Here is a 19,292-nt window from a genome sequence, read left to right on the forward strand (position 1 = left end):
TATGTCTGGGCTGTGAATCGACCTATTCATGTTGTTACAAAGTAGGTTCCTTCCTAAAAATCTCCCAGATATGAATTTGCTAACTAATGGGTTCCCAGGCCTCTGGCTCTAAATTACTAAACTTTCCCATTATGCCTTTCGGTACCTTGCATTGGCTAAACATATAATCACAGTAAAATACTTTGAAATGCATTTAAAGTATCAACTTATATGTCTTAAATTCATAATTACTTGTTTTATTTCGCTTAGAACATAAGAACATAAGAACATAAGAAATAGGAGCAGGAGTAGGCCATCCAGCCCTTCGAGCCTGCCCCGCCATTCAATAAGATCATGGCTGATCTGTCGCTGCTCAGTTCCACTTTCCTGCCCTCTTCCCATAACCCTTAATCCCCTCTCCTATCAAAAACCCATCAACCCGCGTCTTAAAAATATTTAGCAAGGCAGCCTCCACCACTTCAACGGGCAGAGAATTCCAGAGATTCACCACCCTTTGAGTGAAGAAGTTCCTCCTCAAATCCGTTCTAAACCGCCCCCCTTTTATCTTGAGGCTGTGCCCCCTAGTCCTACTGTCTTTTTTGAGCGGGAAGAGTCTTTCCACCTCTATCCTGTCCATCCCATTCATCATCTTATACGTCTCAATGAGATCTCCCCTCATTCTTCTAAACTCTAATGAGTACAAGCCCAGTTTATTCAGCCTCTCCTCATAGCTCAACCCCCTGAACTCCGGTATCAGCCTAGTAAACCTCCTCTGCACTCCCTCCAAGGCCAAAATATCTTTGCGCAGGTGCGGCGCCCAAAACTGCACACAGTACTCCAGCTGCGGCCTCACCAATGCCCTATACAGCTGCACTGCATTCACATCTGGGTAAGTTATCATTCCTCTTCCTACTGTTATCTCTGGCAGTGTCTGTGTTCAGTCTAGACTAAGAGAAATCTAAAATAATCACTTTCACCATCCCAGAGTCTTATTTGCAACAATAGAAATGCTTATGTGTGCCCCTGACTATTGAGTCTCCTACTACAATCAATCGCTTGGACTTAGCCCGGTCCTGCTCTAGAGCACAACCAGTTGTGGTACCACAGGCCTGGCTGCTGCTAATATCTTTCCATGAAAGGCTATCCACCCCCCCAACAATATCCAAGATGGTATACCTGTATGAAAGAATGCTGTATTACCTGATTGCTGTCCACCTGGTAGCCATGCTTAAGTGCAAAGATTTTGCCCAGAGATATTGTAATGCCATATCCCACAATGGCCAAAGCGAAGGCGTCTCCTATGAGACTGGAGGCCATATTGAAGTCAGGTGGATCTGGAGCCTGCAGGCTGCACATTGTAAAATAAAAGAGAAAGCACTGAGGTCAAATAACTTCTCAAAGTTTCACCTGTTGTCACTTACAGAACAGACGAAAAAGGCACTGGAATAGGCCATTTTGTCTTTTGAATGTTTCCCATCATTGTGACTGATCCTCTGCCTCAACTCCATGGTCCTGCACTATCCGCGGATCTCTTAATTCCCTTAGTATCCAAAAAGGTAATGACCTCTATAACAGACTGTGGGCTAAACTGTCCTCGTTGGGTCACGATCGTGATGCTCACCTGATTTCTAGATTGGAACCTGAATGTAGTTGTGGTGGGAATCCCGTCTTGGGTGGTTCATCAAGGAATGGCCAAGTAAGAAGCCATCTCCAGGAACACTGTCCAATTAAAAATGAGCACTGAAGTGAGAGGCCCAATCTGAGGGTCTGCTGTGATGTCCAGTTGTGGCACCCTCAGTCAAATCTGATGGCTTCCCAGTAGGCTTGGGTTAGGAGAGGGGGCGTGTTGTGGTGTTGGGGAGCTAAAAGGGGTGGGGGGGGAGGTTGCCCTCATGTATAGGCACTATATGCACTCCATGCTCCATGGAGGGAGCTCCTTGCTGGCAATGGATGCCCCCGCACCTTATTCCTGCCACCAGCAAAGGGCTCCACCAATTGCCAGGGCCTCCAGTCTGGCCCTGGCTTTCCGAATGTACATACTCCTCTTTGGGGGGTGCCCCTCCATTGAGGGTCCCTCTCCGTGGAGCAGCAACTGGCCATCATGGGCAACGGCTATGCTGAAACGGCTCTATGATTGGGGACAGGCTGCCATCCTTAATTAAATGACAGCCCTAAGGATTGAGGGACCTCTGTCCTCTCCACCAATGTCAGCCCATGGGGTATAAATGAGATGCAATCTGTGTTCTCAATGAAGGGCTGCAGTCAGAGCACCCTCCCTTTTCTCTAATTAATGCTCTCTTTAGCGCCAGTCCTTACATTTGGAGCAGGATTTGCAAATCCACTCTCTGAAGAGTTGCAAGATGCAATAATTAACCAGGGAGGAAATAATTTAGCCGAAGAAATGAGTTCAGAAAATATCTCGCACTCAACTGACCCTTTAGGAATATGTCCCACGACTTGTATTCCATATTTTCCGACTAGATCAACATTTGACGCAATCACCGTGGCAATTATTACCTATTTGGGTGGAAAACAGAATGTTAGCAATGTTAGGGATTTCTAACTCACTGAGAGGAATGGGATTTCCCTGCAAGGAAGGGAAGTAGAAGCTTGGGATTGTTTCTGTGTCCCCAACTCACCTTTGGGGGCGGGGGAGGAAGGGTGGGAGAGGGTAAAGTTACTTCATTGGATTTTTACAGGGGCTTTCCCTTGTTTGGCAGTGGCACAGTTCCCTTTTCAACAAAGGATGATGGGTGGGCTCCTATAGCAGGAAGGGTCAATCAGAGGTCTTCTGGCTTGAGAGGACCAGGAGGCTACAGTAGAGGATATGTAACCAACAGGATGCTTCAGCATGGAGGCAACATTTTCAATCTTATATTTGAAAATCAAGGCAGTAGCTATGCTGCAATATTGGGGGGTGGAATCCCTGTAAAGGGAAACCTTTGGGCAAATTCAGACCCATGCAGCTATGCAGGCTGCGTAGGTCTGCCTGGAGCATTGTCCGCCAGGCCCATCGCTGCATGCCCAATTCCAGGGAATTAAACTAGCCCCTGCCGATGCAGGAAACTGGGGGCCAACAAGCTCCCAGTTGTCCTACTTTAACTTGCTTCAACAAGGCCCAACAACAAGTTTAATTGGCTATCCACCTCATTAGACTGAGTAGCCCTGCTGATCCTACTGATGCCAACCCCATTTCTGACAAAATGGCCGTCACCTGGAACGGTGTTGGGAAACCAACTGTGATGATTGCCCCTTTTAAGGCAACACAGCAGACAAGAGTAACTTGGCAACCATTTAGAACCGTTTAGCATGGAATCACCCCATTGGTGGAGCACAGTGGGGTGCAGAGACATGTAGGGGGCAAACAGCAGCAGCCATGTGGCTGCTAAACAATTCTTAGTCATAAATCCTCCCTGCGTCTACTGATGAAGTCGTGCCAACATGCCTGAATATTCGGCTCAAAGAGTCTGTTCTTTCCCACGAGCCCAGCTTAGCTGAATTGCATTGTCAACAATGAGGTCTATTGTTTTGAAAGTAGGGAGGGAAAAGGAAAGGAGGGAATGAAAAGACGGAAGAAGGCAGTTCAAAAACGATCTGAAAACTCAAATTCGACTTTGATATTTTTAACAATACTATTGGCGTTAAAAACTGTAGCACCTTATGTTCTTCCTTTCTTTAAGGGAGGGAAAATGAAAAGGAGGAGGGAAAGATAACCATTGTGTTAAACCCAGGTGTCCTGACAAAATTGGTTTGGATTACAGCCAAGAAAATCCTCCTAATTAATCCAAGAGAAAACTATTGTACTTACCTCAATGAGTTCAATAGGAATTGGTATTGGTAACTTATCCCTGCAACGGCCATTTACGATCTTCACGGCAAGCATTGTGGACATAGCAATAATACTGACAACAAGAGTGCCAATATTCGTCAAGTGCAATGCTTTGATCACATCGATTAAAGTCTGTAAGGGACAGATGAAAAATATGAATACACCAATTAAACAAACTGATGGACTTGAGTTCACAAGCTGCTGACAGGGAACAAAATTCTCAGTGCTTTAATCTGAAGTAAATCCTCCCGCTTGAAGCCCAATATTTTAACAATTTTTTAAAATAAATTTACAGTTTTGTTTCATATATGGATGGCGGATAAAGAAATGGAGTTTCCCACTCTTCAAGACCAAAATAGGTTGAATGGAGAATAAAACTCCCATCTGTTGCACCGTAATTAATCAGAGTCTGTTAATACTGAGTGCACTTTTTTCAAAGTTGCTTCTCTTATTTCTCTTCATTAGCACCTCGTGCAGGTGGAGTTATATCAGCTAACGTCAACATAGAAGCACAGAAACAGGGCCAATTCCAATGGTTCAGCTGTTGAAAGAAAATAAGGCCAACAGAACCCATGGTTCCAGGCTCGAGTGTTGATCTGGGTTGAGTTAGCATTCTCAGTGAGAGAAACAGAGATCCAATAATTGACCTCAGTGCCATGAACTTGGGAGGGGAGAATCAATATCTGCTCTTGTTGATGCTTTGTCACCCATATGTGAATGATATTAGCATATGGTTGGGCTTAGTAAGATGCCAGGTTAGAACATCCTCTCTATACTCACTGTCAAAGTTCCCAGTCGAATCATACAGCACGGTGGGAGGCCTTTTGGCCCATCATACTTATGCCAGCTCACAAAAGAGATATCGAGTTATTCCCAACTCCCTTGCTCTTTCCTCAACCCTCTGCAAATTATTTGTTTTTCAATGTTTATCCCATTTCTTTTTGAAAGTTATTGAATTTGCTTCGATCACCCTTTCAGGCAACACATTCAATATCATAAGACCTCGCTCACTAAGTAATGTTTCCTCCTCTCTCATCTGTAGGGAAATGAAAAATGTCTACATGAGTAAGGCAGTAAATGGGCCTTTGAAACTGTACGTGTAGTTTTTTTTTTATTCATTTGTGGGACGTGGGCATTGCTGGCTGGCCAGCATTGATTGTCCATCCCCAGTTGCCCTTGGAGGGCAGTTGAGAGTCAATTGCATTGCTATGGCTCTGGAGTCACATGTAAGCCAGACCAGATAAGGACAGCAGATTTCCTTCCCTAAAGGATATTACAGTCATTAGATGGGTTTTTCCGACAATTGATGATGGATTCATAATTCATGGATTCATGGAATTTTCTGTCATTGAATAGAACATAGAACATAGAACATTACAGTGCAGAACAAGCCCTTCGGCCCACGATGTTGCACCGACCAGTTAAAAAACAGAAGAACATAAGAACATAAGAAATAGGAACAGGAGTAGGCCATCTAGCCCTTCGAGTCTGCCCCGCCATTCAATAAGATCATGGCTGATCTGAAGTGGATCAGTTCCACTTTCCCGCTCTCTCCCCCTAACCCTTAATTCCCTTGTCTATCAAAAACCTATCTACCCGTGACTTAAATATATTTAGCGAGGTAGCCTCCACCACTTCAACGGGCAAAGAATTCCAGAGATTCACCACCCTTTCAGTGAAGAAGTTCCTCCTCAACTCCGATCTAAACTGCCCCCCTCTTATCTTGAGGCTGTGCCCTCTAGTCCTGCTTTCCTTTCTAAGCGGGAAGAATCTCTCTGCCTCTACCCTATCCATCCCTTTATTATCTTATACGTCTCTATAAGATCCCCCCTCATCCTTCTAAACTCCAACGAGTACATTTAGTCTATTTAGCATTTAGTCTATTTACTCTATTTAGTCTCTCTTCATAGTCCAACCCCCTCATCTCCGGTATCAGCCCAGTGAACCTCCTCTGCACTCCCTCCAAGGCCAAAGTATCCTTGCGCAAGTGCGGCAACCAAAACTGCACACAGTACTCCAGCTGCAGCCTCACCAGTGCCCTGTACAGTTGCAGCAAGACCTCCCTGCTTTTATATTCTATCCCTCTCGCTATAAAGGCCATTTGCCTTCTTGATCACCTGATGACCCTCTAACCTAAACCAAACCCTTACCATCCATAAACCTATCCACGGATCTCTTAAACGCCCCCAAGCTAGGCTCATTTACAACTGCAGCAGGCAGGGCATTCCAATCCCTCACCACCCTCTGGGTAAAGAACCTACCCCTGACATCCGTCCTATAACTACCACCCCTTAATTTAAAGCTATGCCCCCTCGTGCTAGCTTTCTCCATCCGAGGAAAAAGGCTATCACTGTCCACCCTATCCAAACCTCTAATCGTCTTATATGTTTCAATAAGGTCCCCTCGCAGCCGCCTTCTTTCTAACGAAAACAACCTCAAATCCCTCAGTCTCTCCTCATAGGACCTCCCCTCCATACCAGGCAACATCCTGGTAAACCTCCTCTGCACCCTCTCCAAAGCCTCCACATCCTTCCTATAATGTGGGGACCAGAACTGCACACAATACTCCAAGTGCAGCCACACCAGAGTTTTGTACAGTTGCAACATGACGCTGTGACTCCTAAATTCAATCCCCCTACCAATAAACGCCAAGACACCGTATGCCTTCCTAACAACCCTATCTACTTGATTCCCAACTTTCAGGGATCTATGTACACATACACCTAGATCCCTCTGTTCATCCACACTATTCAGAGTCCTACCGTTAGCCCTATACTCTACACATCCGTTATTCCTGCCAAAGTGAATTACCTCACACTTTTCCGCATTAAACTCCATCCTCCACCTCTTGGCCCAGCTCTGCAACTTGTCCAAGTCTCCTTGTAGACTAAGACACCCTTCCTCACTATCAATCACACCTCCGACTTTGGTGTCATCAGCAAATTTACTAATCCACCCAGCTATACCCTCAGAATGTGAACTTCTTCCTGAAAGCAAGAAAATTATCCTAACTTGGTCTGGTCTACATGTCACTCCAGATCCACAGCAATGTGCTTGACTCTTAAATGCCCTTTGAAATGGAGGACATTCAAGGAGACCAGTGGAAAACAGCAAATGTGACGCCACTGTTTAAAAAAGGAGGTAGACAAAAGGCAGGTATCTATAGGCCGGTTAGCTTAATTTCTGTAGTAGGGAAAATGCTTGAATCTATTATCAAGGAAGAAATAGCGAGACATCTGGATATAAATTGTCCCATTGGTAAGACGCAGCATGGGTTCATAAAGGGCAGGTCATGTTTGACTAATTTGGTGGAATTCTTTGAGAACATTACATGTGCAGTGGACAATCAGGAGCCTGCGGATGTAGTGAATCTGGATTTCCAGAAGGCGTTTGACAAAGTGCCACACCAAAGACTGCTACACAAGATAAAGATGCACAGTGTTATGGGTAATGTATTAGCATGGATAGAGAATTGGTTAACTACAGAAAGCAAGGAGTGGGTGCAAATGGGTGTTTTTCTGGTTGGCGATCAGTGACTAGTGGTGTGTCTCAGGGATCAGTGTTGGGTCTAAAATTGTTACGATTTACATAGATGATTTGGAATTGGGGACCAAGTCAAAATTCGCAGATGACACTAAGATGGGTGGAAGAACAAGGTGTGCAGAGGATGCTGAAAGCCTGCAAAGGGATATAGATAATCTAAGTGAGTGGGCGAGTGTCTGGCAGATAGAGTACAATGTTGGTAAATGTGAGGTCATCAATTTTGGTTGGAATAACAGTAGAATGGGCTATTATTTAAATAGTAAAAAATTGCAGCATCCTGCTGCGCAGAGGGACCTAGGTGTCCTTGTGCAGGAAACTCAAGGATTTGGTTTGCAGGTGCAGCAGGTAATTAAGAAGGCAAGTGGAATTTTGTCCTTCATTGCTAGAGGGATGGAGTTTAAAAACAGCAAGATTATTTTATAGCTGTATAAGGTGCTGGTGAGGCCACACCCGGAGTACTGTGTACAATTTTGGTCCCCTTACTTGAGAAAGGATATACTGGCACTGGAGGGGGTGCATAGGAAATTTGCTAGGTTGATTCTGGAATTGAGAGGGTTGGCTTATGAGGAGAGACTGAGTAGACTGGGACTACACTCATTGGAATTCAGAAGAATGAGGGGAGGTCTCACAGAAACATATAAGATTATGAACGGAATAGATACGATGGAAGCAGGGAAGTTGTTTCCACTGACGGGTAAAACTAGAACTAAGGGGCATGCCCTCAAAATAAGGGGAAGCAGATTTAGGACTGAGTTGAGGAGGAACTTCTTCACACAAAGGGTTGAGAATCTGTGGAATTCCCTGACCAGTGAAGCAGTTGAGCCTCCCTCATTGAATGTTTTTAAGGCAAGGATAGATAAATTTTGAACAGTAAAGGAATTAAGGGTTATGGTGAGCAGGCAGGTAAGTGGAGCTGAGTCCACACAAAGATTAGCCATGATCTTACTGAATGGCAGAGAAGGTTTGAGGGGCCAGCTGGCCTACTCCTGCTCCTAGTTCTTATGTTCTTAGAAATGCCAGACCAGCCAATGGCACCCACATCCCTGATTGAATTTTTAAAAGATCAACAGTTTACTTTAACAATAATCCAAACAAGCATGGTTACTTATGATGGTATTTATAATTTGTTCTCCACTTCTACGGGTTATTATGGAGGTTTGACAGCATTACCAGGTACTTGTAAATGATAGCCATGATGTGGAGTTGCCAGCTTTGGACTGGGGTATACATAGTAAGTAGTCTCACAACATCAGGTTAAAGTCCAATAGGCTTATCTGGTAACACGAGCTTTCGGAGCGCCTCTCCATCACTCACCTGATGAAGGAGCAGCGCTCCGAAAGCTCGTGCTACCAAATAAACCGACTGGACTTTAACCTGGTACTGTGAGACTACTTACTTGTAGATGGTATTTGAACCCAACCTAAGCATCTCCAAATGATACTGAAGGATTTTTTTGGACTGGAGTGTGGAAACTCAGGAGCCCTAATGCTAGATTCATCCCTCCAGATCTCATTAGTGAGTCAGTCTGGCTGTTTGATCATTCACAATATTAACCATGCCTTGTACTGTTGGCCTGCCTAGCTTAGATATGGGATGATTGGAGAGACTTGTATTGATTCATTGCCTGATCTCTCATCTTGGAACCACCCCAACAGGAAAGTATCCTTCCTATCTCCTCTTCAAGCAGGATAGATGTGAGATATGTGCTTCAATTACCTCAAAGTCACCCCCTGAATTCCAGCATAAAACCTTCAATGCTTCCAGAATTCAAAAATAGCAATCAGTTACCCTTTGGAATTTTGCCGCTTTTATCAGTCTAAAGCAGGAATGGGTTATTTATAGGCTATTGACACATAAACCAGACTTGTTGGAGCAAGGCCATTCAGGAGATAAGATAGGAAACATTTCTTCACATATAAAAGGTGTAGAACCTTTGCTGCACAAGAAGCTATTAGCTTAATTAATAATTTCAACCTGAAATCAATAAATGTTTGTTAATTAGAACATAGAACATCGAAAATCTACAGCAATAATCTCATTGAATTACAGAATAGGGCATCTACTGACCAATTCATTACCATCTAGATTGTTCCACCATTAAAAGATGCAATCAACAGTAATTACACAACATGTGATTACTTTGATGGCTTGAATGACATTTTCTTCTTCATATTTTCTTAGGGTGACACGGTGGCACAGTGGTGCTACCTCACAGTGCAAGAGAACCAGGTTCGATTCCCAGCTTGGGTCACTGCCAGTGTGGAGTTTGCACATCCTCCCCATGTTTGCGTGGGTTTCCTCCAGGTGCTCCGGTTTCCTCCCACAGTCCAAAGATGTGCGGGTTAGGTGCATTGGCCATGATAGATTGTCCCTTAGTGTCCCAGGATGCGTATGTTAGAGGGATTACTGGGGTAAATATGTGGGGTTATGTGGTTTGGGCCTGGGTGGGTTTGTTGTCAGTGCAGACTTGATGGGCTGAATGGCCTCCTTCTGCACTGTAGGGTTTCTATGATTCTATGTCCAGATCGACCAGAATGTATGTATTGAATAAATCAAGTCCTTTACAATCATACTGAGGCATTTTGGCTAATCAAGCAAATATATATTCAATTTGTACAGCACCTTTGTCCTTCCTCCTTTTATTTGTTTGATTTGTTGTCTAATTATCCCATTCACTTCTCTGCTTGCTGATTAACAATGTCTCAAATTTATAATTCACTTCCTCATGTCCAAATCCTTCCCTGTCTCACCCCTCCCTCTCTCGGTAATCTCCTCCAATTCTCCAGAACTCAGCAATCCTCCGACTCTTGCCTCTTGAATATCTTCCACTTTCTTTTCCCCACCGGACCTGTCTTCAGTTATCCAGGTGGAAAACTCTGGAATTTCCTCTCTGAACCTCTCCACTGGGCAGTATGGACAAGTTTGGTCGAAGGCCCTGTTTCCATGTTGTAAAGCTCTATGACTCTATGATCGCTCTCCTCCTATAAGGTGCAACTGAGACCTTTCCTGTTTGACCAAGAATTTGGTCATTTGTCCCAATGTTCTTTGACTCAAATTCTACGTTTGTTCACTTACCATCCCGCAAATTACTTTGGGATTCTTTACAACATTATCAATGCAATGTGCTATTATTTTCCCCTAACATTGGAGATTAGAATGCAAAGTAACATCTGACAATAATTGGATGCATAAATTTGAATCTCACACAGCACAAAGCCACCTGCTACTCACATAGATTAGAGAAAGGGGTCCATTCTTCCTGGGAACAGCGATGCCAAACACATACTTCAGCTGTGATATCAGCACATGGACTGCTGCTCCAGTTGTGTAACCTCGGACCAGGGGGTCAGACAGATATGTGACAACAAATCCAAATTTTATCATTCCCAACAGGATCTGCATGGATTGAAGAAAAAAACAAGCTACTGATACAATAACCTTGTTCCCATCCGGATGATGATCATGATGCAACCCAGGACCCATTTTGTGGCTTGTCTCCAATTATCCTGCGGATTTGGACAGAGCTGGATGTATCTGTACTGGTGAACTTGTCTGGATGAGCAGTTTTCACTGTTATAACTCTGAGCTGTGTGGCAGGTCCATTGTAAGTACAGGCAACTGAAAGAGCTCAAGTATTTAATGTAACTTATTTTCCTGTAGATCTTACCTATGGTCCCAGATCCCTTGTGATACTGAATGGATTAGCTAAAGTCTATGATAAGACAAACAGCCGGTGATAGACCCTGCCTGTTATGGACTCCGCCTGTTAAGGACACCACCTGTTTTGAACTCTACCTGTTATGGACTCCACCTATTATGGACTGCGTCTGTTATGGACACCACCTGTTTTGGACTCCACCTGTTATAGATTCCACCTGTTATGGACTCCATCTGTTATAAACCCTGCCCGTTATGGATTCCAACTGTTATGGACTCCACCTGTTATAGATTCTGCCTGTTATAGACTCTACTTGTCATGGATTCCATCTGTTATGGACTCCATCTGTTATAGACCTTGCCTGTTACAGACTCTGCCTGTTATGGATTCAACCAGTTATGGACTCCACCTGTTATAGACACTGCCTGTTATGGACCCTGCCTGTTATGGACCCTGCCTGAGATGGACCCTGCCTGAGATGGATCCTGTCTGTTATGGACTCCACCTGTTATAGACACTGCCTGTTATGGACCCTGCCTGTTATGGACCCTGCCTGAGATGGATCCTCTCTGTTATGGATTCCACCTGTTATGGACTCTGTCTGTTATGGACTTTGTCTGTTATGGACTTTGTCTGTTATTGACTCCACCTGTAAAGGACCCTGTCTGTTATGGACTCTGCCTGTTATGGACTCCGCCTGTTATGGATCTGTCTGTTATATACTCTGCCTGTTATGGACTCTGCCTGTTATGGATCCTCTCTGTTAGGGACTCTGCCTGTTATGGACTCTGCCTGTTATGGACTCCGCCTGTTATGGATCTGTCTGTTATATACTCTGCCTGTTATGGACTCCGCCTGTTATGGATCCTCTCTGTTAGGGACTCTGCCTGTTATGGACCCTGCCTGTTAAGGACTCCACCTGTTATGGACCCTGCCTGTTATAGACTCCATGTGTTATAGACCCCAAAAAGTTAACTCACTTGAAAGACCCCACAGATGAAGGTAACCATTGCTGCCGCTTTCACTCTCATCAAATCCCGTGCCTCAGTGTCAATTGTTGCTGTTGCATTTGTATCATTCTGAGAATAGATCAAAAAGTTCTCATCTGGGGCCATCCTCTCAGTTATGGTCCCCACCATAACACTCAGTACAGCGAAGGAACCTGCAGAAGAACAGAATCGGACAACGATAGTGCAAAATCTAAATATTGGTCTACGGAAAATATTTTAAATTAGATTATAGGCCATTAGTTTTCTTTTTACTTTTGTCTATCAAAAGCACCAGAAACATCACCGTACTGTAGCATGAACTTGCCCAGGGCATTATCCTTCACAGTGTATTGGGGCATCGCCGTGTGTACAATGGTAAAGAACCAACCTTCATGCAGTGTACCTGAGGAAGATTGTATATATAACGGCATGACCCCAGTTTAACAGCGGCAAGGGGTCCTTTCAATGGGAAACCCTGTGGACAATGATGGAACCAGACGCTCCTGCTGCTGGCCAGTGGTGAGTACCCTCTGCTGCCACAAAATGCTTGGCAGGTTGTGCGGAAAACCCCGTTTTATGTCTCTGTGACCTTAAGAAGCAGCAGCAGGTGGCCCACCTGGAGCGGGTTTGAGAGATGTGCAAACATCATTAAACTGGGCCTCTGAAAAAAACTCAAAAAATGGTGATTCTTTTGAACCACTAAATAAAATGTTTCCAATGGCTACATTTTTTAAAAAATTCATTCATGGGACATGGGCATCACTGGCATTTATTGCCCATGATGTGGGTATGCCGGCGTTGGACTGGCGTAAACACAGTAAAAAGTCTGACAACACCAGGTTTTAGTCCAACCTATTTATTTGTTAATATACTCGCAAGCTTTCGGGTTAGCCCCTTCGTCAGGTGAATGGAGAGTTCTGGCCTCAGACAGAGCATATAAAGCACAGACAGTTTAGAGATTACTGATTAGAACGCGAATCCTTACACCGAACCTGCTGTTCAAGACCTGAAGTGGCTGATAATGTGAGTGGAAGGAGCACTGATCACAGTTTAAAGAGATGTGTATTGTCTCCAGACAGTACAGTAAGTGAGGTTTTGCAAACCCAGGCAAGTCACGGGGGTTACAGATAGTGCGACATGAACCCAAGATCCCTAGTTGCCCATGGAATCAATCACATTGCTGTGGCTTTGGAGTCACATGTAGGTCAGACCAGGTAAGGTTGGCAGATTTCCTTCCCTAAAGGATATTAGTGAATCTGACAATTGACAGTAGTTTCATAGTCATCAGTAGATTCTTAATTCCTGATACTTCTTTGTAATTGAACTCAAATTCCACCATCTGCCATGGCAGGATTCGAACCCGGGTCCTCAGAACATTAGTTGAGTTTCTGGATGAATAGTCTAGCAATAATACCACTCGGTTGTTGCCGCCCCTCGGTTACATATTTAACAGTTACATATTGAACCAGTTACAAATATTAGCCAATATATAGCAACTGTAAAACTGGATTCCATAAGGAAATATACCATTAGGAGAATTACTCTCAGAAGTGGGAAAGACTGAGACAGGGTGTTCTCCTGCAGACCACTCTCCCTAATGAAGAAAGCGAGGGTAGCCCGGCTCGGTAAAATTAGAGGACCTTGCGGGGAAGATATTCTTCAAAGAAGAAGACTGCAGAACTTACCTACTGAAACATGCCTGGATGTTCCAAATATGAAGTATACGAGAACAGGGAAAAAGGATGTATAGAGTCCAAACACAGGAGGAACAGCTGCCAAAAGGGCATATGCCATACCTGCAAAACAGAATTCAGTGAACACTTACACCAGATCATTTTATTTCCTTGCGTAAATTAAGATGCTTAGAAAGTATTACATTACTGGTAATCTAAAATAACTGACCACTGCCCATTTTGTATCTGTAATGTATCTCCACCCTAGAGCCTCTTACCAGTAGGAGGGCCTGACTATGGTGAGAACCACTTATCAGGTCCCTTGGGGATTATCATTGATGTATTATGTCTGGCAATGACTTATTGTATTCATCCCCCTTTCCCCATGGACTCCACATAATAGGCTGCTTGCTTTCCGCAGTTATAGTTGGTATCATTCTGGTTGTGCTCCACATTTCTATATTCAGGTCCATCAATTTCAATGAACCTGAATATGTGGCTAACTGTGTAATGGTCAGCTATTGTGATACTGCTTGTTTAACGTTCTGCTTACTCTGCAGTGAGAATCCACTCCTCCTTATTGTCCTAAAACTTCTGGTTTAAACTGTTAGTGGTGCTCATGCAGCAATCGCTTGGGTGGCAGGGTGGCACAGTAGTTAGCACTGCTGCCTCACAGCGCCAGAGACCCGGATTTGATTCCCAGCTTGGGTCACTGTGCGTGTGGAGTCTAAACATTCTCCGATTGCTCCAGAATCCCCCCAACTGTCTGAAAGCCGTGCTGGTTTGACGCATTGGTCAAACAGGCGGCAGAGTGTGGCAATGAGGGGAGTTCCACAGTAACTCCATTGCAGTGTTAATGTCAGCCGACTTGTGACACTAATAAATAAACTTTCAGAAACGTTATTGCCATCGTGTGGTATTTGTGAAAGAGGAAGTGCTCACTCTGTGGTAACTGGACGACTCCAACGCTGAATCCGGCGCAGATGTCTCCCAGCAGCCATTCTCGGAAGGGATACTTGGGCAACCATCGGAGGATCGGGATTAACTTGAAAAGGAGGGCCTTGGCTTTAGGGCCTGAACATCTAAAAAAAGCCAATCAGTCAATGTTAACCTAGTGTAGATATGTTTTTCTTCAAGTGGACATCATTGAACCATTTGCTGCTAAGCTAAAGATTTGTTTAAAATCCATTGGGGCCTCTGTTAACGACACTTCTAAGCTTCTAAAGTTTTCTAAAGAAAACGGTCAAACATAATAAATTCATCTGTAATAGTTTAGGCTGGAGGAAGTTTCGTGGAATTTCCCAGAAGTCAGTATTGGGACACTTTCTTTTCCTGGAATATCATAATTTAGACCTGGATTTATATAGAATCATAGAATCCTGCAGTGCAGAAGGAGGCCACTCGGCCCATCAAGTCTGCACTAACCACAATCCCACCCAGGGCCTATTTACTCTGCTCGTCCCCCTGACACTAAGGGTCAATTTAACATAGCCAATCAACCTAGCCAGCACATCTTTGGACTGCGGGAGGAAACCAGAACACCTGGAGGAAATCCACGCTGACACGGTGAGAACATGCAAACTCCGCACACTCAGTGACCCAGGCTGAGAATCGAACTCAGGTCCTTGGAGCTGTGAGGCAGCAGTGCTAACCACTGTGCCACCATGTCACCTGTACCGGGGACAATTTTAAATTTTGCAGATAATACAAAGCTTGGAAGCCTTATGAAGTGTGTAGAACTTTTAAAAGGACATAGGCAAGTTGGTGGAGTGGGTAGATAGGTAGCAGATGAAGTTCAATGCAGAGAATTGTGAGGTGATGCATTTTGGCAGGAAGAACATGGAGGGACAATACAAAATAAGGAATAAAATGCTTTACGGGGTGCAGGAGCAGAGGGATCTGGGTGTATATGTTCATAGATCACTGAAGGTGCAGGATAGCTGGAGAGAGCAGTCAATAAAGTATAAGTTTCCTAGGCTTTATTAATAGGGGCATAAAGTACAAAAGCAAAGAGGTTATTCTGAACTTGTATAAGACACTGGCTATACCTCAGCTGGAATATTATGTACACTTCTGAGCATCACTATAGGAAGGATATGAATGCATTGGAGAGAGTGCAGAAGAGGTTCACAAGAATAGTCCCAGGGATGAGAAACTTCAGTTATAATGATAGATTGGAGAAGTTGGAACTGTTTTCTTGGAGAGAAAAGGTTGAGAGGAGATTCAATAAAGCTGTTCAAAATCATGAGGCGGGACAGAATAGAGACATTATTCCCGATTAAAAAGAATCAAGAACGAGAGGGCACACAGATTTAAAGTTATTTGCAAAAGAAGCAAATGCGATGTAAGAAAAAAAATTTTCACACAGCGAGTGGTTGGGGTCTGGAATGCGCTGCCTGGAAGTGTGGAGGAGGCAGCTTCAATTGAGGCATTCAAGAGGCTGTTAGATGAGTATTTGAATAGAAACAATGTGCAGGGGTGTGGGGAAAAGGCAGGGAGATGGCACTAAGTCATGATGCTCCTTTAGAGAGCCTGTGTAGATATGATGGGCTGAATAGCCCACTTCTGCATTGTGAATTCTGTGATTCTGTAAGAGATTAACTGAATTGTACATTAATTTAAATTGCCCCTATTGAAGTCAGTTTGTATATCAAATCAAGGATAATTACAACCACAATGCAGAAGGAATGATGGTAATCTATTCTGTTTGCTGGCTCATTAATCATCTCTTCAAAGATGTACTTTGGTGAATTTGCTGTTTGTAGCTTTGTAATTGCAAGCAGCAGAGGTTAGCTTTATTGCAAAACTGTAGCAGACCTGAGGTTAGGAGTTATCTTAGAAAATAAGAGTGTAATGTGGGTGGATTTTAATGTCACCCAAACTGCAAACATCTCCAGTCAGATCTCAAACAGACTCTTTCATTTTTGCTAACTGATAATTTTCAGTCTTGTGATGCATCGTGAACTTCCCAGTTTGAGTCTTAACAGTTGAATTTTAGCCCTTTTTTTCACATTATAGAACAGGAAGAGGGAATGTCACTACAGCAACAACAACTTGCATTGGTATTGCACCCTTAACAGAGAAAACCTTCCAATGTGCTTTACAGAAATGCCATCAAACTAAACCTGACACAGAAGGAGCAGTTAACCAAAAGCTGGTCAAACGGGTAAATTTTAAGGTGTGTCTTAAAGGAGGGAAGAGGGGTAGAGAGAGACGCAGAGGGTTTTTAGGGATTGGATTCCAGTGATTCAGGCTTGGGCAACTGAAGCCATGGCCATGAATATTGGTACAATAGAAAATAGTGAGAGAAAGAGAGAGTCAAAGTGTGAAGTTCACAGAGATGTCAGAGCATTGTAAGAGCTGGAGAAGTTTACAGAGATAGAGAGCAGTAAGACCATGGAGAGGCTTGAATGCTAATGCAAGAAGATTAAATATGAGGCATTTCTGAACCAGGAGCTGGTGTAGTCAGCAGGCACAGGTTGGTGGGCAAACGTGACTTGGGTGTGAGGCTAGAAGATACTGGGCCAGTTCTGACAAGGGGAAGAATATTTATTGAAAGATGGTGTACAGTTGCTGTGATTCTGTGCCTGCCTTTGCCACGGACACAAAGAGCGAAGTTGGGGCAAAATACCATAAGACTAGGAAAATAAAAATCTCGTTGGTGAGATCTGGTTTTCCACTTTACCCCATCTCCTGTCAGTGGTGCAACGAGGTTCCAACCCAGGAAAGTTGAGAACCTCATTTCAATAAATGTTAATATTGTTAGACGGCTTCCCCATCATATTGTCCCTCCACATTTGGAATGCCCCCCTCCTCTCCGACATGACGTGGGTGAGTTTTTCATCAGCTTTTTAAAAATGGGAACCAGGTGGAGGAAACCCGCCGGGGTGGGTGGGTGTTGGGGAGAGTGAGATAGAGAGAGAGAGTTGACATGCTCAGGAAGTGCCCTGGCATTGCAGCAGTGCCAGGGGCAGTGCCATGTATCCCCTCTGGGTAGCTCCATTGGGGAGTTTCCCCTTATTTTTTTAGGGGGGGGGATTCCCCATGTCCATGGTGGGGGATCCCCTATGTCTGTGGGTGAGATGGGTTTCTGTGTGCATGGAGTGGGGGGGGATTTCCATGTCCATGGTGGGTGTCCACAGTTCTCTGTGTCTGTGAGGGAAGGGTGTCTCTATGTCCATGGAGGGATCTCCATGTTCATGGTGGGGATCTCCTGTGTCCGGGGTGGGGGGGGGGTAGTTCTGTGTACCTGTGGGGGGAGGGGTGGTCTCTGTGTCCATGGAGGGGCCTCCATGTCCATGGTGGGAGTCCCCTGTGTCTGTGGGGAGGATTCTCTGTGCCTATGAAGTGGGGGGGGGGGGAGGTCCTTGTGTCCATCGGGGGTCTTCATGTCCGCAGGATTCTTTGTGTCTGTGGGTCTCATGTCTGTGTGGTTGGTCGGGGGGTTGCTTTTACTGTGTTGTCATATCAGAGATCGGGGCACCCTTTCCCAAGATTTCCAGGAGCTGTTTCCCTCTGGCCTCTTTTGCCAACATGACGGTGTGTTAGATATTTTTCGGCCCAGAGTGCTGGGCTATCTGGAGAGGAAAGTGGGCCGTATAGCCAGAGAGCTGCATGCTGATTTTCTCATCTCAGCCAGTTCTCTGCACAGAGAATGGAAAAACTCTGCCTTTTAATTTATAAAAGTTTATAGGTTGAGGGAGCTAGGTCTTTTCTCCCTGGAGAGACAAAGGTTGAAAGGCAACCTGATAGAAGTTTATAAAATGTTGAAAGGTATAGATAGGGTGGATTCTCGGAGGCTATTTCCCAGGGCTGAAATGGTCACTGTGAGAGGACACAGGTTTAAGGTGCTGGGGAGCAGGTACAGAGGAGATGTCAGGGGTAAGTTTTTCACTCAGAGGGTGATGAGTGAGTGGAATAGGCTGCCGTCATTGGTGGTAGAGGAAAAACTCGTTGGGGTCTTTTTAGAGACTTCTGGATGAGTACATGGGATTTAATGGAATTGAGGGTTATAGATAGGCCTGGTAGGTAGGGATATGATCGGTGCAATTTTTGGGCCGAAGGGCCTGTTTGTGCTGTAGTGTTCCATATTCTATGTCCTATGTTAAAGACACAACAGAATTGCAAGTTCATTTTAAATCAACCTACACTGCTCCATGTTAGATAAAGATCCACTTTATTACAGAGCAATACCCTCTTCATTGCAACAACTTATACTTATCTCATATCTTTGGCATAATAAAACAGCACAAAGTGTTTCACAGAGCATTCTCAGACAAAAAGTCACATCATGAGATATTACAGCAGATGACCAAAGACCTCGATTTTCAGATCTCGCCTGCTGCGTGAATTGTCACAGGTGGGACAGAAAGTCCGATACAACAATAAAAGGTCCATTGACTGCAGTGAGCGGGGCAGGAAAATCCCACTCACTGCAGGATTTTCCAGCCGCGCCTGGTCCTGAACTGTAGATACTATGTATATTTTCCATTCCACCTGCAGTGATTCTCGCAATGGGCGGGACTGGAAAACTTACCCCTTAGGTTCTGAATGGATCAAAGAGAGATAGAAACACAAACAGGTGTAGCAAGGAAACCCCAGACTCTAAGGCTTTTTCAAAA

At 44.4% G+C, this 19,292-nt stretch overlaps 1 protein-coding gene across 1 annotated transcript in view; it reads right to left on the bottom strand.

Moving 5' to 3' along the window:
• Nucleotides 1-19,292, bottom strand: part of LOC145335827 (solute carrier family 26 member 6-like) — a 121,125-nt gene that overhangs the window by 31,447 nt on the left and 70,386 nt on the right. Inside the window, 7 exon segments of the mRNA XM_080181556.1 lie at nt 1,180-1,327; nt 2,414-2,496; nt 3,788-3,940; nt 10,583-10,747; nt 11,990-12,171; nt 13,684-13,794; nt 14,614-14,753. Coding sequence (XP_080037682.1) covers nt 1,180-1,327; nt 2,414-2,496; nt 3,788-3,940; nt 10,583-10,747; nt 11,990-12,171; nt 13,684-13,794; nt 14,614-14,753 — 982 coding nt within the window.

This window comes from Carcharhinus amblyrhynchos, chromosome 3, assembly GCF_965287045.1.
Source record: "Carcharhinus amblyrhynchos chromosome 3, sCarAmb.v2.hapA, whole genome shotgun sequence".
In the NCBI taxonomy this organism is placed as follows: domain Eukaryota; kingdom Metazoa; phylum Chordata; class Chondrichthyes; order Carcharhiniformes; family Carcharhinidae; genus Carcharhinus; species Carcharhinus amblyrhynchos.